This window comes from Thermothielavioides terrestris, chromosome 3 (genome assembly GCF_000226115.1).
Source record: "Thermothielavioides terrestris NRRL 8126 chromosome 3, complete sequence".
In the NCBI taxonomy this organism is placed as follows: Eukaryota; Fungi; Ascomycota; class Sordariomycetes; order Sordariales; family Chaetomiaceae; genus Thermothielavioides; species Thermothielavioides terrestris.
Window position 1 is genome coordinate 4363652 of NC_016459.1, and position 20761 is coordinate 4384412.

Genomic DNA, 20761 nt, shown 5'->3' on the forward strand with positions numbered 1-20761 from the left:
CTAAGTAGAGAGGAGGCGAATAATATACGACTTACTAGTGCTACTATAGCTATCGACCTAAAGAAGAATAGAAGCTAGATCCTCGCTATATAAATACGCCTTATAGTAGCTAACGAATATATCGAAGATAATATACTACTTAGTGTTAAAGGTATCTAGGTCTATATCTAAGAGCTCCTCTATATCGTTATCCTTACTAGTATACTAGTCAGCCTTCTTTAGCTTCTAGAACTTAGCTATAATGTCTTCGAGATTAGGATATTGCCTAATGTATAGCTCCTATAAATGTAGTAGATCGATATTGTAGTTACTAAGGATATCAATGTCCTTCGTCTCTACTAGGTGGTTAAGAAGCGTAGTTATAAGCTCCTCCTAATTACGTAGCTATAGCTCTTTACTCGGCGGCTCTTCGAATTCCTTCTCTAGCTTAGGTACAATAATAGCGCTATAGTAGTTATTAGGATATTAGTGAATCTCAAGGCAATAAATATAAGCCTCGTAGTATATCTTAAAGACTATATTATCTATAGTCTTAAGCTTATTAGAGTTATAATATGTATAGCTCAATATTAGCTTAATATAGTAGAAGTCTTTGAACTAGTCGCTCGTCAGATCTAGCTTATAATAGGGAAAGTAGTTAAGTATATATAGCTCGGCCTAGATAAAGCGCCACTAGTAATATAGGCCCTAGCTCTAGTCGATATTATAAAGGAAGTCGAAGTATATTAGGTCTTCTTATAGCTCAATATAGCTAAGATACTTCTAATACTATAAATATACCATTAGAGGTTAATTCTCTAGGTTGATTAGAGTAGATATATACTAACGATCGAATAGGCGATAGTCAACTATCTATATAACGTATAAGCCTTCTTAGAGTAAGAGATATATTAGGAGGTATACTACCTCCTAAGTAGACTAGTCCTACTTAGAAATTAGCTTGTTTATTAGCTTAGTAGCAAAGAAAACAATAGAGTTATAGCTAGCGAGCCAGGGTATAATCTTATATAATAGCTTTAGATAGGATTTGCTCTTCGTCTCGCCTTTAGAGTAGTACTTAGTAGCGTAGTTGAGTATAGCGTCGACGCTAATGCAAGGGCTAATATCTATATTAGCTAGCTAGCTAAGCGAAATAGTACGATTATAGCTATTGAGCTATATATCATTATATATACTATTAAATATATAGTAGCTAGGATTGAAGTTGCAAGTAACGATCAGCTCCTTATATTGTAGGCGAAGGTAATAGAACTAGTATACTAGCTAGTCGGAGAGCTAGCCGTCGAGCAAGTTGCGGCGCTATATATAGTACATCTTAGTATAAATATACTACTATACTCTATTAATAACCTAGGATAGTATATCGAAGGTAGGCTATTTATTCTCAAAGAGTATAGCCGTTAGGACGTTAGCCTCGCCCTACGCTATAATATAGCCTAGCTATAGGTTAATAGCGGTAATATAATAGCCTTAGCGTTCGTAAAAGGCTTGTTAGCCCTCTAAGGTCTATAGCTCTAGCTCTATAGTGCTAACGCACTAGTATAGGCTATAGTTGTAAAAACTACTATAGGCCTACTACTTATAGTGATCCTAGTAGTCGACAATACTGAATTTAGGCGTTAGTACAAGCTCCTAGAACAGGTTATACCGCTAGAAGAAGTAGTATATAGCGATATATAGATTGTTATAGAGGTTCTTATATATAATACGTACTTGCTCCTAATCTAAGGCCTACTTCCACTTATCGTAGCGTAGTATATACTAGGCTAGGCTATCCTAGTGCAAGTCTGCTAAACTAAATATAATGAACAACGTAGGTATACCGAGCGTATATATATATATATTTAGCTAGTAGCTATAGCTAGTCTAGAAAGTATATATACTACGTAAAGTATCTACATATTTAACGATAGAGTTGAGCAGGCGTTGCGCCTCAGGAGCGTTAGATTCAAATGTAAGGTATAGCTCCTTAAGGTCTATACGGTTCTAGTTTATATACTTTACAAAGTAGGAGCTTTTAACGTTAACGATGCTCTATATCTATATGTTGAACGCTATAAACTAGAAGTAAGAGTACTATATAAAACGGCTGTCCTAGTACTATATAGTATACTAGATATAGTCGTTGTATATAATAGACCTTATCCAAAGGGACACGAACTTAGCCTACCTATAGGGGAAGAGGGTAGAGAACGTCTATAATAGCAATGGCTATAAACAGTTAAACTCGTTTAATAGCGTCTAGCGGATATCGCCTATTTCGATATATAGCTATAAAGGTAGCTGCTTAAAATACTACGACAATTGTTATAAGTGTATTTACTTATATAACTAGTCTAGGTTCGCCTCCTCCGCTACTATATTGGGTATAGCGCCCTCGTCAATAAGATATAACTCGTCGTTAGCCTTGTCAACCACTTCTTAGATATCTACTAGGTTAATATCTTTAACTAGGAACTCGCTAATAACGCTCTCGCTATCTAGTAGCTAGCTTAGCTACTTCTCGTTTATAACAATATTGTAGTAAATAGGGTAATTTACTACTAAGAACTCTAGCTATACTTAGATATTAGACTACTTAATGTAAAAGTTATAATAGAACTAATAGAGAATATACAGCTATTAGTTAAAGTTAGTAGGCTATAGAATAATAATATCAAGCTCCTAGGGAAGATAGGGGAGCTAGCTATAAACCTTATTAACATTATAAAGGAAGTTAATAATATAGCTATAATATTTATACTATTAGCTATAGTATAGGAAGACTTCTATATAAATATATCTATAGGCGATCAACTGCTCTTCGATCTATAATAGCTCTAGCAAGCTGTCTAGTACATCGCTAAAATTAAGATTATTCTTAGCCGAGAAGAAGAGTAGCTCCTTAAAGCGCTTCGCTCTATTATAAGCAATATAGCTGGTATAGACTCTATCCTCGAGCTTTATATTAAACTAGCGTTCCTTATATATAGAGTACTCGAGTATAATATTCTTAGCTAATTTAGCCTTAAATTTCTATAGTAGAAGGCGATCTTATATCGTCAATGTATTAGCCTCTAGATCGTCGTCGAATATAGGATTTAGAACTAGCTTAGGTATAGGTATAGGCTTAGGTTCAACCGGCTAGCTCGCTAAGACCGCTCTCGCTATACGTAAGATATAACTATAGCGCGCTAAGCTATAATAGTGTACTAGTATCCTATAAGCTAGAGTAGATATAGCTAGAGAGCTACTACTACTAAACGGATTACTAGATAACAGTATCTCTACTAAAGAACTAAAGCTGCTTATAGATGTTTATAATACTTGCCTAAGACCTTCAATATATACTAAGCACTATTAGTAGACATTTTGCTTATCGCCTTTAGTGTTAAGGAAGTCGCTCTATAACTACGTTATACTATAGTAGAAGTAGACCTTATACTATCTTAATAGATCCCGCTATTAGCTAGCATTAGTATAGTAAAAATAGAAGCTAGTAATAGCGTTAACAAATTATAGAAGGTATACTATACTATAAGCGTTGTAAATAATATAACGATCGTTGTCTAAGGCGCCTATAGCTATAGGCAAGGCTAGAGTGCTAGCTATTAGAATAGGAGTGCTAGCTATTAGAATAGAAGGAGTACTAGCTATCAGAATAGGGGTGCTAGCTATTGGAATAGGAGTGCTAAGTATAAATAGGGCAAGATCTTTGCTATAGGTATAGCAAACTAGCTTTATAAACAGCGATATAGGCGAAAGAGCCTCGCTATATCAATAGTAGACGCAATAATCACGCTTAATGATTATAAGCTAATAGCGAGCTATAGCTATAGTAGGTAAATCCTAGGAAGTCTAACCTTAGCGAAGGAAGTAAAGCGTATACTATACGATAGATATAGCCTACGAAAGAAAGTTCTAAATACGATAGAGCGTCTATAGCTATAGCTATAGCTATAGTTGTTATAGAAATAGCTACTAGGCGACCAGAGTATATAGGCGGCGATTAAATGTAAAACCCTTAGTTACCATATATAGCTATAAATAACACTTAGTAGGCTAATGTTCCTAACCTAGCTATTGACCGATCACTATTCTAACCTATAGGCTGACCATTATATATTGATAGCGACTTAGAACGATCTCTAGCGGATACTAACCGACGATAGGAGATAGCAGCTAGAGGCTACTAGATTAAGGAGAGCCTACTACAATAGTAGACTCAATACTATTAGATTAGATAGCTAGGCTAGGTGGAGGCATTGCTAGAGACTCTAGCTATATAGGCTCTAGGCGTATAGATCCTAGGCGTATAGAACCTAGGTAGGTAAATATCTTATAGATAGGAAAACGGGGTTAACGGCCACTAATATATAGCTTCTCTAGTAAAGAGAGGTTAGTATCGCCAATAGTACATTTACCGAAGATAGTACTAGAGATAATGCTAGAGACCTTAGCAATAAAACTAACTACTTAGCTAGAGTAGGCTCTTTATAATATAGTTAAACTAAGCATTATAATATAGCAAGGACGACTAATATACTTAATAACTATACCTTAGCAATCTATATAAGTCACAGTTAGGCTATACTTACTAGCGAACTATATAATAGGAAGCTCTCTCTTATACTTATAGCAATGGCGAGTCTCTCCTCCTAGGAGGTTAGACGTATCCAACGATGGTTGCCGAGCACCACCGCTTAGTAGAGGCGGAGGCGGAGATATACCACTAGGTGCAATAATCTCTAAAGTGACAAAGGCTCTATATAGCGGTCAACGATGCCAATAGAATAGGCTAAAGTGCGATAGCTTGCTTACGTTATATATACAATTAAACCGACAGATATTCTATATAGATCTCGTCAATCGGTATATATATAGCTATAGCGTTGTATTTGAAATAAGTATATTCAACTTAGTTAATTTGATCGATCGAACTTTTTTTACAACTTAATAGATAGATAAGCGATTTAGTAGATAGGCGATTTATAGGTATACTAGGCGGTATACAACGTAGTAGGCCTAGCGTATATAATTACCCCCTTTAAAGCCGTTAAAAAGGAGCTCAACACTATAGCGATTATCGCTAAATCGCCTATTGCCTAGCTAACGGTCTCCAACTCCTATATATTTTCTATATTTAGAAGAGCAAAAGTTTTAGCGCAACCACTATAGCGACTGCCACCTATCCCCTTATACTCTAGCCTAAAGGGAAACGTCTATAGGGCGGTAGTTACTAGTCGTTTTACTAAAGTAGCTAGCCTACGTCCTTATACCCTTAGTAAACCTATAGAATTGTAAAGTTATACCCCTAGTAAGCCTATAGAATTGTAAGGTTGGTTAATATCTTGAATTAAACGCTAGATCCTTAAGCCTTTTAAATTAAATCGACGACCTATTAACTAATTAGTAGTATTACAATATCAAAGTATCTACAACTATCTACTTCTATTTATTTTCTATAAGTTGGCTACTTAACTGCTAAGCTATCTATACGTCTATAGCTATACGTCTATAGGTCCCGTTGGACAATCGCTATCTTAGCTTAGGAGCTTATATACTGCTATCTGGATAAAGAGATAAAGGTATTCGCAACGTTGCTGCCGCTACCGCTACCACTATAGTAAGTTTGTCGAACACTAGCGAGTTCGCCTATCGTATATAAGTTCGTTAGCTATAGCTAGTTTATCTACTATAGCCGCTAAACAGCTTATCCGCTATATACAAGTTTGTTAGCCGCTAGCGAGTTTATCCACTGTAGCTAGTTTATCTACTACTAGCAAGTTTATCTATTGCATATAAGTTCGTTAGCCGCTAGCGAGTTTATCTATTATAGCTAGTTCATCTACCGCTAGCGAGTTTATCTACTATATATAAGTTCGTTAGCTACTAGCTAGTTTATCTACTATATGTAAGCTCGTTAGCTATATCTACTATATACGAGTTCGTTAGCCGCTAGCTAGTTTATCCACTGTATACAAGTTCGTTAGCTATATCTACTATACGCAAGTTCATTAGCTATATCTACTATACACAAGTTCGTTGGCCACTAGCTAGCTTATCCACCGTAGCCAGTTTATCTACCGCTAGTGAGTTTATCCACTATACGCAAGTTCGTCAATCGTATATAGCTTTGGCTATTTGTTGAACCTACTATAGTAGTAGGCTATGTAAATAGAGTTGGAGAACTGCTATAGTGGTGGTTGTAGTAAGGTGGTTACCCTAAGCCACCTACCCTGCACCTCCGGCGCAGTGGTAGTTATCTCCCAAAGGACCTACCCTGCACTGCTCCCAACCGACCTACCCTGCACCTCCTACCTACCCTGCACCCACTATATTTGAACGGCTGCATCTTAGCCAAACCTTTACCAAAATGGAACTGGCCTATATATATCGATACTTTAGTCAAAGGACTATATATCTATATATATACCATTTAGGGTTAGGGTTAGTAAAGCCTTCAAATTTGGAGTTAAAGTAGGTGGGGCTATAGAGGCAGTAGGACCGGTGATTGGTTGGAGCTAGTTCGCGAGCTCGCGAGGCGATTTTTTGGAAAACCCGGCCAAATGAGTTTTACGGGTGTGGGAAATCCGCCCCACAGCCCGCTAGCTCGTGCAGAACACTGCACCTAGGCCGGTGGGTATACGAGCGGGAGAGGAGATGCCCGCTCAATAGTGGAATACAAACAACTGTTCAACGCAACGCAAGCCTATATTAGTCCTTTATCTAGCCTGTGCCGCACTGCCACTATAGAAGGCTATAGGCCTATTAGGCCCTGTAAGCCCTTCTAAGTTCTCCTGCTTGGTTCTAAGCTATAGTGCCGCAAAGCTTCTAGAATAACCCAATCTCAACACTACTATAGCAAATTCGTTATCGTATAGCTTTGTCAGCTTGCCCTATATTAAATAAAGCCCCTAAGCTACAACGCTATACTACTATAACGTCAACGTCTCCCTTGGTAGCGCCTACTATACTATATTCTTAAGATACGTTAAACGGCTATCGATAACCCGATATATACTATAAGCCAACGATGTAGTAAGTACCTAGATATCACTATTCTACATTGTTCTAGGATTAGCACTATAAAGAGATATAGCTAAAAGGGAGAAAGATAGAGAAAAGATCGGGGACATCTCTACCGCTAAGACATAGTATAGCTGTAGTATCTAATCGAAACAACGAAAACTCTGGAGGATTTGCCTAGTAGATGAACCGAAGTCTCCTTCCTCGCTTCCTCTGTGTACACAGTACACATTCGAAAGGCATCGTCATTGAAGCTTCGCTTCAATTAAGTCCGACATTATAAATGGAAGAAACACTCGAGCAGGTTGCAATGAGTGGAATTTGTGAGCAAGCTCCGGTAAGTCCGTCGTTTCCTCGAGTTATGAAAGAAGATATAGGCGGTGAATGCTCGGGAGGAATGCTGTCCCTCGTTGCTTTAGGATCTCATATGACTGCATGTCCCACGAGCTATCTTCACATCTCTCTTAGTTTGTACACCTCTGAATCTCAAGCATGGACACCCTACCTAAAACCCAACGTGCGCTGGTGCAGAAGAGCTACGCGGAGCGCCTTGTTGTCGAAGAGGTGCCAGTTCCGCAACCTAGTCCCGGCTCAGTCGTTCTCCGTGTGGAGGCATCGGCCATCATCTCGTACCAGAAGCAGATCTGCAATGGGACTCGCAAGTACCCATACTCGACGCCAATGGTGCCGGGCACATCGGCAGTGGGGCGAGTCGTTGCCGCCGGACCCGACGCTACGGTCCTAAAGCCCGGTCAGCTGGTCCTGTTCGACATGTACATCCACGCGCGTGACGACCCGGGCACCGTCATGTTCTCGGGCCTGTATGCCGGCGGCGACGGAGGCAAGATTCTCATGGAGGGCGAATGGCGCGACTCCAGCTTTGCACAGTTCGTCAAGGCGCCGTTGGAGAACTGCCATGTCCTGAACGAGACGAGACTGTGCAGAGAGCTGGGCTATACGGTCGGACAGCTCACATGGATCGCCCGAGCTGTTGTGGCATACGGCGGCCTCCGAAGCATCGGCCTGCAGGCTGGCGAGACTGTGTAGGTTTCGCTGCTCCTTCAAGTCTGTGGCTCGGGCTTCTTTCACCGGTGCTAGGTGCTAACGTCGATAAGCATCATCTCGCCGGCCACAGGGGGGTATGGCGGCTCAGGCGCCATCGTCGCAGCGGCCATGGGGGCACGCGTTATCGCTCTTGGGCGGAATTTAGCCGCCCTCAATAGCCTAGCAGCGCTGTCACCACGGATTCATGTTGTGCAAATGTCGGATGACCACGAGGCCGAGATGAAAGCACTCACGGCGTTCAGAAAGGCCGACGCGGTCCTGGATCTCTCGCCGCCGATGGCTAAAGGCTGGTCGCATTTGACGAGTTGCAGTGCGTTATCCCTTACAGTTGGAAAAAAAAAAAAAATAGCATCTCAGTTATGCTGACGAAGATAGTCCTGTCACTCCGACATAGTGGTCGTGTCAGCCTCATGGGCGGCGTAGGGGAAGCCGAGCTCCCGCTCTTCTTCATTGTGCGCAACGATATAACGCTCAAGGGCAAGTTGATGTATGACTACGCTGATGTTCGGGACTTCATCAAGTTGGTAGAGACGGGTGTGTTGAGCCTGAACCATGTCAAGATTGCCGGCACCTTTCCTCTGGAGCAGTGGGAGGAAGCGTTTGACGCAGCGGAGAAAACGAGATTCGACGATGTGGCGCTGCTGTCGGCGTGGTAAATTGCTAGATATTCCTTCTCGTCATTGACGGAAGAGATGCCCCGAGTGAGACGCTGGTCCGAACAGCCGCCGTCATGTGCGCCACGTCTGCTTGGACAAGTTGATCTTTGTAACAGAGGCTTGCGCTTTAGGTTGTGGTTAACTTCCCGTTGGCGTTGTGTGAGGCCTTTTGGAGTTGCCGTTCCGCAACATAGCTAATAGAGAGAGATGGGCTTGCGTCAGATCGAAGCTTTACCTGGGTCATCTACTTTGTCTGGCTTGTCGGTGAGTTCCGGTGATACTCTGGGAACTGTAACCCCTAAGCTAGGCTGAACCATTTACGAACTCTCAGTTAAGATTAAGCGGTTGCGAGGATCCGAATCGCAACTGAGACAATACCGTTCATATATCGAGTTTAGCCAAAAATACTGAGAAAAACATAGTGGCTTCTTGCAGCCGTGAACGCATGCGCTTTTCAGGTTGAGAGGCTAGGATGGATACTTGGACCACTAAAACAGGTTTACATCAATCTTTTGCTTGACGTAATGAACCTGAGAACTTCAATAACCTTCTCTACCTTTCCCCTTATGGCATTTTACTTCTCATCTTCACATCGCTGTCTTGATCACGTCTGAGTGCCACGGAAAACCAAGAACCACATTTTACAGTGCAGCCATTTGTTACCGTTTCTGACCTGCAACCCCGTATGCCGTTTCCGAAACGCTCAAGATATACATCACCCGTGATGACCCTGGACGGCCTACCCAGAGGACAACAAGACCTCACCGCCTCACTGTCACAGTGACCACGATTCCCCATCCCGTCTTGCTTTCCCATATCCCAAACTCGTTTTCCCTCCGAAACGTAACCTCATCCGCCCGCACGGTCATCTTGACCGAGCCATCCTCGCCCGCCGGTCCCGGACTGGGGAGCGTCGGCGACACAGGCGACGGCGCCACTGGCGACGTCTCCCCGACGCTCTTCTTCCTCCCGCCTCCCAGCCCCCAGCGTCCCCACCCCGACTTCTCCTTCTCGGCCGCCTTCTTCTCCACCACGGCCGCCTGCACACGCTTCCGCTCGAGGTTCGGCTCGGGCCGCAGGTACGCCGCGAGCCGGCGCGCCATCGCCTCGTCGCGGAACCACCACGCGTTCGCGCCGCCGTCGCCCCCGGCTCCGCCTTCGCCGCTATCAAACCGGCCCCATTCGTCAAACCCGGCTTCTCTCGCGCCAGCAAGCGCACTCGCACGCCCGTCCCCCTCCTCCTCTCCCCCTCCCACGCCCCCCCGCTTCCTCTTCTCCCCCTCCCCTCCCGATCCCTTACCCCCCTTATTATAACCATCATCAACAACAACCCTCTCCACCTTAACCACCTCCCCCTCCCGACGCCTCTCCACGGCCCCGCTGAGCGCCCACCCCTCGGCAGCGGGTACCGCGGCGGCGGGGACGAGCGTCAGCTCGGCGACCGCGGAGGAGGCGGAGGCGGCCAGCGCGTCGTTGAGCCCGGCCAGGAACGCCTCGACGTGCGGTACCAGCCGCGTCGTCAGGTCGAGGTCGCGCGCCGCCTGGGCGGTGGCGCGCACGAGCTGCGAGGCGCGCAGGCGGGCGGGCAGCGTGCGCAGGTGGGTTGTCAGTGGGGACGTGGGGAGGGGTAGGCCCGTTGTTGGGTCGGTGGTTGTCGTGAAGGTGCTGAGGTTGGTGAGGGGAGGGGAGGAGGAGGAGGTGGCTTCGGTGTAGGACGGGGGCAGGTCGGCGCGGTTGTTCATGTTGTTGTTGTTGTCGCTGTCGTCGGGAGAGCCCATGGTTGTGGTGGTTGCTTGTGGACAGGCTCGGGTAAGCAGAGAGAGTGGTGGTCTGACTGGTGCCTTCGCGGATGAGGCAACCTCAGCTGTCAACTCAGATTGGCAGCAGCTCGCCGCTGATGACTTGTCTCGAAGGTGATGCGGTTGCTTGCTCAGTGGAGTGGCCGACAGGCTCTTGTGATGGCCGATGAAAGATGATAACGGGATGACACATGCCGTGTCTCCCCGCTCAGGTGTTATCGAGCATGGCGGGTTCAAAGAAGCTGGCGCATGACATTCGGCGTGTTCTTCTACCGCTGAGATTGGCCGGTGTGTGCCTTGCAGGGTGCGAGCTTGGTATTATTGGGTCGCAGTGGAGGCTGTGTCAGGCAAGGCGCTGCAGTTAGCCCGTTTGCGGGGAATGGGGGTAAGTTCTGGAGTTATAACGTTACAGTCTGGAGGTACTCCGTACCTTTGTCCACTACCTTCGTGGGCCCCACCGTCGGCAAACGATTGGTCGCAGAGTCGCTCTGCGCTCCAGATCTGGCGACCGATCAATTCATGCACTGCAAAACCCCACCCTGGACTGCCAGGTCGGTGGACCACTCCATGGCCTGCTGCAGGCCGCTGGGTCGGCTGCTTCGCTTGCACTCAGGGAACTGCAACACCCTCCACTGAACGTGAAGGTGATGTCACACGACGTGTGGCTGAAGCTGCACAAAGAAGAACCAGGATCTAACCGACCTAACCCAAGAAACGGCACCGAGAGGCAGTACGGGCTGCTTTTTGTCGCCGGTGGGGCCAAGGAGCAAGGCCCGCCGCTCAGGCAGACTGGAGACCGCGCGCCTGCGTGGTTCGGTCACCAAATCAACTGCGCTCGGTCAAGGCTTCTTGTTGGGCTTGCTGACCTAGGCATGCTCTATGTTGGCCGGGCGGCAGGTGCGACCATGGCCCTGAGTCGCGGTCTTATCCAAATGCGAGCAATGCGTGGCACGGGCGAATCGCTCGCTTTTCCACTTGGCATGCGTGATGCACATGCAACGGGAAAGTTAGGGGTGGTTAGCTTTGGTACACAGCAGTGCACGTGGTGAGTGAGGGGGTTTTGGGCTCTGCTCAGCCACCCTCGTCTGGTGATGATCCTGGCCCTGGCGACCATGAGGCTGACACCATTCGTCGAGCGCTTCCGCTTCCGCAAGAGCCATTTTGCCGTCGATGATGGTTGGCCTTGCGGCTCAAGTTCATCGTTCCCTGCAGCCAAGTTCAGACCAGCCCCTTGGCTCACCCAACCGAGCCTCCATTGACAAAGGCTGTGCGCTCCAGCTTTGCTGAGACGGCTGTGGGCCGCTGGCCTTTTGGTTGGGCGCACATGTCCTCACCGGCTGGCTGCTGGGCGACTGCCCGGGACTGCATGCACATACAAATACACCCACATGTCGGTGCAGAGATCCTCTCTATCCTCTGAATCTTCCGTTCCCATCAATCCCCAACGCTTTTCTGTTTCTTTCTCTTTTCCATCTTCCACCAAGACCCCAACGTCTCCTCGATTCCCGCTCGGCGTCAGAGTTGCGGTCCCGCTGCTGCAGTGAAAGAAGGACCCTTTCCTAAAAAGGATATAACAGCGGGAGGAACGAGTCGCAGGCCCTCATCGCCGGGCACCTACCACCTGCCCGACAGAGGTACTCACCACACCGCGTCACCTGCGTTGACGACCGGCCAAACCAGCATAACCCCCGAGTATTCTTCGAGTCTTCGCACCGCTCGTCAAGATGGCCTCTTACAGGGTCGCCGCCCCCGATGAGTACCTTGCCATCACGGGCATGGGAATCAAAAATGGTGAGCGCCTTCGTTCCCGTCCCACAAGATGCTCTGCTCCTGTCCGGTTCCGCACTGACCCGTCACACAGTCAAGATCTGCAAAGCAACATGGGTGTGGCCCTTCCAGCGCGTCATGCGCTTCAGCGTGCAGCCCCACGACTACGCCATGAACTTGCAGGCCATGACCAAGGAGAAGCTCCAGTTCCTGCTGCCCGTCGTCTTCACCGTCGGCCCCGACGTCAACCAGCGCGGCGCCAACACTAAGCATCCGGCCCACCAGCCGGAGGCTCCCATCACCGGCGCCGGCAGTGACGGCACCCCCGCGGGTGACGACTATGTCCGCGACCACCGGCGCGAGGATCAGGGCGACGCCCTGATGAAGTACGCCATGCTGTTGGCCGACTCTGGAAACCACAAGGGCACCAACAACCGCCAATTTCTCGAGAACATCGTGAAGGGCATCATCGAGGGCGAGACCCGCGTGCTGGTGTCCAGCATGACTATGGAGGAGATCTTCACCGAGCGCGAGGTCTTCAAGCGCCGCATCTTCCGGAACATCCAGAGCGAGCTAGATCAGTTTGGCCTCAAGATCTACAACGCCAACGTACGTGCCAAAACTCCATACGTGCATATAAGTGTTTTTCCTCTTTCTAGTTCTTGCTGACTTCACATTAGGTCAAAGAGCTCAAGGACGCCCCAAACTCGGTCTATTTCGAATCCCTCAGCCGCAAGGCCCACGAGGGCGCCACGAACCAGGTATGGATCTTGCTCTTTTTTGAGTCTACTTTCGATTCAAACAACATACTTACGAACATTACAGGCCCGGATCGACGTCGCCGAGGCTCAACTGCGCGGCAACGTGGGGGAGGCGAAGCGGAAGGGCGAGCAGGAGCGTGAGATCGCCAAGATTCACGCCGAGACAGCGGTCCAGAAGACGGAGCGCGACATCGAGCGGGCCCAGGCCGAAGCCATCCTCGCGACCCGCAAGACCGAGCTCAACCGGGACGTCGAGATCGCCCGCATCGCCGCCACGCGTAAGACGGAGGCCCAGGATGAGGACCTCAAGCGCGAGGTGCAGATCAAGCGCGCCGCGGCCGAGATGGAGCGGCTCCGCGCCAGCGACGTCGTTAAGGCCACCATCGCCCGCGAGTCGAAGCAGCAGGCCGCGGACGCGAAAGCCTACGAGATCGAGGTGGAGGCCAAGGCCAACTTCGAGAAGCAGAAGCAGAGCGCCGAGGCGGGCGCGTACAAGGTCAAGATCGACACGGACGCCGCCGCCTACAAGACCAAGCAGGACGCCGAGGCCTGGAGCTATGCCGCGGTCAAGAACGCCGAGGCCAACCTGCAGAAGAAGCTGAAGGAGGCCGAGGGTCTCGCCGCCACGGCCGACGCCTACGCCAAGATGAGCGCGGCCTTCGGCGGCCCCGCCGGCCTGCTGCAGTTCCTGATGATCGAGAAGGGCACGTACGTCGAGCTGGCCAAGGCCAACGCCGAGGCCATCCGCGGCCTCCAGCCCAAGATCACCATCTGGAACACCGGCGCCGAGGCCGGCGTCGACGGCGGCCACGGCGGCGGCAGCGTCGCCAACCAGAGCAGCATCGCCACCATGCGCAACATCTACCAGATGCTCCCGCCGCTCATGACGACCATCAACGAGCAGACCGGCATCACGCTGCCCGAGTGGCAGTTTGGCCGTCTGGCCAACCAGATGTCCCAGCTCGAGCTGGAGAAGAACAGCAAGCCTAATGGGAAGCCCTGAGGAGCTGAGGACAGGCGTCGAGGAAGTTCACTCATTTTTCTCTCATCATTTGTGCTGTGAGACGGTGCGGGAGTTCCCGTACCTCATCATGAACGGAGGCGAGATGGATAGGGGATCAGGGAGTAGGTGGCAGTGATGGGGCGACAGATTGTTTTGCTCCTGCCCTTCGGACGGTCTCCTATGTTTATTGTGGGGGTCTACAGATCGGGATTTGCTGCTCTCTTGGATGGGTGGGGGCAGCGCTACAACTTGTTTTCTTTGTCATTACGCGCCAGCGGGGGAAACACAAGACGCTCTTCAGCTCAGCAGTTTTCTTAGATATGTATTCACTAGCTAGGACCATGGTAAGGGATGCGGGCCGGTTCAAGAACAATTTTTTCCATGCATACTGGCACGGCGCATGACCGCAGACCGGAAAAGATCGAGTCTGCCTGGCTCGAACTCGGAAGGTTGGAGCCGTGACAGTCCCACCCACAGGGTACATCGCAGAGGCAACGGCGAGCCAGTGATTGACGAACCACACCCTGTACTTCAGCCAAGCCCACGGATTGATCCCCTTACTGTCCCTCTGTCTCAGAGCGGTCGCTGCCTGCAGAGTACACGGAGAATTTGCCGCTTGTGCGGAGATACGCCTCTGTCTTAAGTCCAGGTGTGGAGAAGCTTGCTCGCTGCTATGGCTATGGCCGCGGGGTTAAGAGACGCTTCAAAACAGATATATACCTGAGTCTCAAGCTCAGGTTCAACCCCTCCTCACCGAATCAGAATCCCATCGACCTGAACTCACTCTCCTTCCTAAGCCCTTAAAACACCGTCATCATGGCTTTCAACTACAAGCGCGTCCTTCTTGTCGGCGCCACCGCCGGAATCGGTGCCGCCTTCGCCGACAAGCTCATCCAGGAGGGCGCCAAGGTCATCGCCGTCGGGCGCCGTCAGGAGAGACTAGATGCCTTTGTGCAGAAGCACGGCCCGGAGAAGGCCAGTGGCGTCAGATTCGACGTCAACGACACCGCCGGGATGGACGCTTTCGTCGAGAAGTAGAGGCCCCTAACCACGACTCGCTAAATCTTCTGATCTATATTTCCTTTCGCTAACCAACATCTCCCCTGAAACTGAAAAACAGAATTGTGACCACCTACCCCGACCTAGACTGCGTCTTCCTCAACTCGGGCACGCAGCACCCGGTGCGGCTATCGCGCCCGGCCGAGGTCGACCTGGCGGCCTTCCACGCCGAGATCGCGACCAACTTCTCGCGCCTCGTCGACCTGTCGCTCAAGTTCCTGCTGCACCTGCTGCCCAAGCCCGTGCCGACCGCCCTCGTCGTCACCGGCACCAACCTCGCCATGGTCCCCGCCGTCACCCTGCCCGCCTACTCGGCCTCCAAGGCCGCCCTGCACGCCTACCTGCTCTGCCTACGCCGCCAGCACCAGGGCGCGCGCACGAAGATTGTTGAGATTTGGCCGCCGGTGGTGCAAAGTAAGTTCCTTTTTTTTTTTCTTCTCTCTCTTTCTTTCCCCGCGTCCTCCAATCCTTCACCACTCACCGTGGGTCGTGTTCTCTTGCTGATCGCCTGGTAACCCCCTTCCTTAGCCGAGCTCCACGACTACATGGGCCCGGAGGTCGGCCGGGCGATGGGCATGCCGGTCGTGGAGTTCGTGGACCGCACGTGGGCGCAGCTGGCGACCGGCTCGGAGCACGTCATCATCGGCTCTATCGGGCCCGAGAATGAGTTCCTGGACTTGGTGAGCCGGCGTCGGAAGGCCTTTGACGCTCTCTCAGATGGCATGCTGGCGCATTTTGAGCTGTAGCTGCTTGGTTTTTAGCGTTCAATTTCATCCTAAAGTTCACAAACTTCCCGCGAGATCGGCCTCGGAGGAAACCAGTCAGTCAAACACACAACGTGGGAGGCCAGTCCTCTCACTTGCGGCTTCCTTTGCCTCGGGACAATTGCAACACGCAATCAGCTTAGGCGGTCTACTTGGATATCACAGCCACCCGCGCCATCTCTCCCTGCAAGAAAAACCGACAATTCCACCCTCATAAATCCCCAACCGCCGCGCCAACCGGCCCTTGAACACCCCTCTCGCCCTGATGTTTAATCTAAAACACTACCAACCACCAAGCAACGAATAAACCTACCTAACCAAACCGGATGCCCGCACTAGGCTCCCACGTCCCTCGCACAGGCGGCTTAGTAGCCGCCGCCGCCGCCTGCCTCCCGCCCTGCGCATTATTACCCCCGTTGCTCCCCCCAGCAGCAGCAGCAGCAGCAGGAGGAGGAGCAGGCGAGCCCGCGAACCTGATGCCTATCTCAGGGGTCCAGGCGCCCTGCATGTTCGCCATCGGCGCGACGGGCGGCATCGGGCGAGGCTGCTGCGGCGGGACGTCATCGGCACAGCTCTGGATCTGGGCGGGCTCCGTGGGCTGCAGCGGCGGCGGGGCGGGCGCGCTCTGCCGTGCGCTGTGCGGTTGTGGCTGCGTTGGCGGGCGTTGGGTGTAGTACGATGCGGGGGGAGAGTTTTGATATGTTGTGGCTGGCGGTGGTTGTGGCGGGTGTGCTGCTGGGACGGGGTTGAGGGAGAGTGATGAGAGAGGGGGCATGGAGATCTCCCTGGGGGCGCGAGAGTTACACGTCAGTCTCATGGCAGACAGGGGGGGTGGGGCTGTGGGAACTGACTCCTCAAGCTCACGCGCTTCCTTCCTCCTTTCGTTGACCCAGTGGCGGGCCTGATTCCGGAATTGCTCCACGATCCGGCTGAGATCGTTGTAGAACTTCCGGCCAGCCTCGATGTTGCTGACGATCTCCTTGTACTTGTAGTAGGCATTGTCCAGCCGCTGCAGTGCCTTCTCGCGGTCGTGGCTCCCCTTTTCGCCAAGGCTTCGTTTCTGCGCCTCAAACTCGCGGTTGGCTCGCTGGAGGTCCGCGATGGTCTTCTCCTGATCTGCACGCTCCTTCTCAACTACCTCGAGCTCAGACTCATAAGTGCTATCTAGGCGCTTGTCGAAGAAGTCCTCGAAGTGCGCAGGCACAATGGCGGTATTGGGGTACGTCCGCTCGAGGCGAGCCGCTTCCGCGAGGATATCCGACTTGACATCGTCTGCGCGGCTCCTGGCTCTCAGTGACTCGACGCGTTTCCTTCTCCTCGACTCGAGCCGCAACACGTCGTTGTAGGCGCCCCGCAGCTTCCCAATGGCCGGCTTCAGAAGCTCGGGGATCTCAGTTTTCCGGCTGTTGGGAATGTAGTCCAAAAGGCCCCGATCAGGGCCCGCGAGCAAAGCCAGCGTGTCCTTGACAGCGGCGAACTTCTCGCGCACCACGGCATCGCTGGAGGTGCTAGATGCGAAGTAGCCGTCAATCTCAGCCGCTTGGTTCCACAACCTCGCCCCGCCGTCGCGGCTCGGGTCGATCCGAGACTCTGGTCGCGACCAGCGCTGTGTGCCGTGCTTCAGGCGCAAATTCCTGTCCTCTTCTTCTTCGGCGGCCAGTAGCGCTTTTCCTTCTTCAAAGATCGCCCGATCGCTCGCGCAGAGCTTGTCGATGTCTGCGAGCCCTCGTTGGAGCCTGTTGAGCGCATCGGCCTGGCGGATCTCATCGGCACGTTGGACAAGCGTGCTGGGCAAGCCCAGTGGTTTCTCCAGGGCTTGCAGCGAACCTGGCAAATTGAGGCTGGACAGGATCTGGTGGATCTGGTCTGTCATTGCTTCTAGCTCCGCAATGATGTTGTTGTTGACAAGGCGGTCTCTGCGCTCTTCGTAGATCGAGATTGCTACATGAACAGAGAAGGGAACCAGCTTGGAGAACAGCGCAGGGCCGAATTCTGCGCGATCCCCCAAGTAATCGTAGGGCTTGGCGACCTGGGGAGGAACGCGGGCAACAGCCATGTTGGCGCGGTCGAGGATCTTCAGCTCGGACTTGGGTGGCACGACCTCTGCCGAGGATCAGCATTGCTCGTCGAAGGGCGCTCGAAGGAACTCACGGAAGTAAATGTTGTTGTTGTCCTTCTCAGCCCTTTTCAGGCCCTCTTCTACGCGCCTCTTGAGGCCCTGCATGTCCTCCACCACGGCCTTGCTGATGTAGCCTCCCTTGCGTTCTCTCAACCCTTCGTTCACGCATGCGAGAGCGTCGGCCAGGCGCGCGACCTCCTCCCCGTACTTCCTCTTCTCCAAGCAGTCGCAGGCGGCACGGTACTGGGCGGCCGCAGCGAAGTGGTGGTGCTTCGCGCTCATGTGATGGATCCAGGCCGAGCTGATGGCCTCGCTCTGCATCGCCGCCTCCCCGGCCAAGTTGTACAGATCCGACACGCTTGCTGCGAGCTTCGCGATCGAGGCGTCCTTGTATCCGTCCGTTACCGCCTTCTGCCAGAAGGTCTCCTGGCTTTGGGCCAAGAAGAGCTGGATCAGGGATTCGAGCGAGGCCTCGTCCATGTCGTCGGGCGGGTTGGCCATACGAAGCTCGGGAAGGACGACGACTTTCATGTGGCTCAGAACCCCAGCCGCCTGAGAGAAATAGCTCGCGGCCGTCTTCAGCCCCTCGGTGCTGCCGCGGTTGGATGCCACAGCAAGCTGGGAGTAGAGGGCGGCAAGGTTGTATAGCACGTTCATTAGCTCGTACTTGATGTTGTTCTGGACTAGCGGATGCTCCGTGTGGTAGCCGAGGGCGGGGTACCAGGAGAAATCGGCGCCGATCTGGCGTTGCGGCCAAGAAAGTCAGCCCGGCCATCCTCCGCGAGTGGAAAGATGAAAAGGAGCCGCAATAGGAGTTCTCTCACGTCTATTGGGAATTTCCCGCTCATCCACACCAGCTGGGCGGCGTATGCTTGGAGCTTCTTGATGCCGCTGGGATGGGCTTCGCGGACGTTGACGGCATCGCGGCGGAGGGCGTCGATGGCTTCGAGATCATGGCGGAACATATCCGGGTGCTGGTCGTACTTCTGGGAGATGTACTGGCGGATTGACGACGCGAGCGATATCTGCGACGACTTCCGGAAGGGAAGCGATAGGACGTTGGAGCTGGGCGCACCGCGGTCAGCCGGCGTTGGAGTTGGCGCCTGGAATAAACATGCGACTCACGTTGTCATGGCGAACTGTGCAATTGTGCGTCCTTGCAGCACCGAACAGTCCCGAGAAGGGCCTTTCCTCGCCGAGCCTTGTCGTGGCGTTCCGCGATCCGGTCCAGCGTTCTCCTGTCGTCGGGTGTCTGATGTCATCAGGCACCCGGCTCAACTGGTGCAGCCATCCTTGGGATGATCTGTTTAGCGGGGCATTTTTGCAGTGTCAGCGGCAACCCAGGCAACAGCCAACTTGCCCCACCCCGCCCCACCTGCCTTTCTTTGCGATTGCCTGCGGCAATTCCTCAGGCCTCGCAGCGCGAGCCTCAACTGAGCCATTGAAACCGGAAGGATTCCAATTTTATTTCGACATCAAGTGCACAAGTGTCGTTCAACTCGGTCTGGTCGAACTGAAATTTTTGCCTGCTCGCTACAGACTGGAAATACCCACGCCTGGACTCATCTCCGTCACCTCGCTATCTCCCATTCTTATTCCTTACCACAGTATGTTTTTTATGATGTCGCCTGCCAGCTGACTGGCCAAAAGCAAGAGGCCCGATGTTCGCGACCCTCTCCACTGTCTCCAGTGGGCAGCGACCTGCAACTTCATTCAGTGCGGGCAAGCACACCAGGCGCTTCGTTCTCGTTCGCAAGCTTCCGGTTGATCTCATTTTGCACAGTCACGGCTTCACCGACTGCTGCAGAATCATCAAGCGTCCGCCGGTGCTGCAACCCCGCGCCGACTACCAGGTGGCGTAGCCGAAGCTGGAGCGGGCCTCGCGGAACGCTCACGCACCCTTATCCGATCCGTACGGTTCTCGGAACTGCACTGGCGCGGAGCGCCCACGCATCGTTATCCGATCTGTACGGTTCCCGGAACTGCATTGGCCATGCCACAGGAAATAGGATGTTTGAACAGGTTGCTCTGCAGCTGTGCCTCGGACACCCATCAACCTCAGCTGGCGAATGCGGACGAAGAGGGGTCTCAGGGCTGAGAGCCCAAGGCGAATCAACCGGGTCGTCAGTCCCTCGTGTCCCCAAAAGCGCGCATTTTCAGTTCAAGAGCATGTGGGGCTGCGCATCATATCCTTGCGAGAACATGGCTTCGGCCTTGATGCTTTTTCTTCCCTCCTGACTGCCGAAGGGCTGCGGTGCCACCTACGCGCTCACTCTCTGGGGGCCTTCGTTCAGCAAGGAACAGCCAAGTGGCTGAGATTGACGCCTCCGAACAGAATACATTCTGTTCATTTCGCATGCAGCATTGAACCTAGGTTCAATTCTACCTACATATCCTTGCAGGTCATGGACCGTTTGACAGCGTGGCCGCCGTCGCCTCCACCCCCCTGTGCACGTCTCACGAACAAGACCGGTAGGACTCGCCTGTCTCTGTTGGGTACACGATACTTTCCAAGTCCGTGGACTCAGTCATATATCTTGTCGGTGCCGCAAAGCTCACTGAACACGAGTCTGGCTTCCGTGGGCTGAGCGCCCCTTGCCTTGGGTCGCTTCTGCGGAAGCACTCTGCTTGATACAGATGCTTGGGTATCGCTGCATACGGAAATGGCCTGATGGACCAAGACATCAGGTGGTCCGGTTGCACAAGCTGCAGCCACAAAGCCTCAGTCCCTGCAGCGCCATACGGAGTGAACAGTGGAAC

General features: G+C 51.6%; 5 protein-coding genes across 5 annotated transcripts; 3 read left to right on the forward strand and 2 right to left on the reverse strand.

Moving 5' to 3' along the window:
• Positions 1-7500: 7500 nt before the first annotated feature.
• On the forward strand, positions 7501-8729 carry THITE_51398 (uncharacterized protein; the record flags this gene model as incomplete). Its single annotated transcript, XM_003654744.1, has 3 exons — positions 7501-8051; positions 8124-8383; positions 8449-8729. 3 exons carry the CDS (start codon positions 7501-7503, stop codon positions 8727-8729), a joined length of 1092 nt encoding a protein of 363 aa, XP_003654792.1.
• A 635-nt stretch (positions 8730-9364) lies between these two features.
• Positions 9365-9886, reverse strand: THITE_2170766 (uncharacterized protein). The gene has a single exon (XM_003654745.1). It carries the CDS (start codon positions 9830-9832, stop codon positions 9491-9493), a length of 342 nt encoding a protein of 113 aa, XP_003654793.1. The 5' UTR covers positions 9833-9886; the 3' UTR covers positions 9365-9490.
• Positions 9887-12172: 2286 nt separating this feature from the next.
• THITE_2117999 (uncharacterized protein) lies at positions 12173-14151 on the forward strand. Its single transcript, XM_003654746.1, has 4 exons — positions 12173-12319; positions 12390-12904; positions 12976-13056; positions 13121-14151. Exons 1-4 carry the CDS (start codon positions 12253-12255, stop codon positions 14057-14059), a joined length of 1602 nt encoding a protein of 533 aa, XP_003654794.1. The 5' UTR covers positions 12173-12252; the 3' UTR covers positions 14060-14151.
• A 724-nt stretch (positions 14152-14875) lies between these two features.
• Positions 14876-15864, forward strand: THITE_52337 (uncharacterized protein; the record flags this gene model as incomplete). Its single annotated transcript, XM_003654747.1, has 3 exons — positions 14876-15093; positions 15180-15532; positions 15647-15864. The coding sequence occupies 3 exons, from the start codon at positions 14876-14878 to the stop codon at positions 15862-15864; spliced, it is 789 nt and encodes a 262-aa protein (XP_003654795.1).
• Positions 15865-16147: 283 nt separating this feature from the next.
• On the reverse strand, positions 16148-19285 carry THITE_2118002 (uncharacterized protein). The gene is made up of 4 exons (XM_003654748.1): positions 19127-19285; positions 18826-19066; positions 18034-18742; positions 16148-17985 (listed from the first exon to the last, which is right to left on the reverse strand). The coding sequence occupies exons 1-4, from the start codon at positions 19132-19134 to the stop codon at positions 16196-16198; spliced, it is 2748 nt and encodes a 915-aa protein (XP_003654796.1). The 5' UTR covers positions 19135-19285; the 3' UTR covers positions 16148-16195.
• Positions 19286-20761: the final 1476 nt, after the last annotated feature.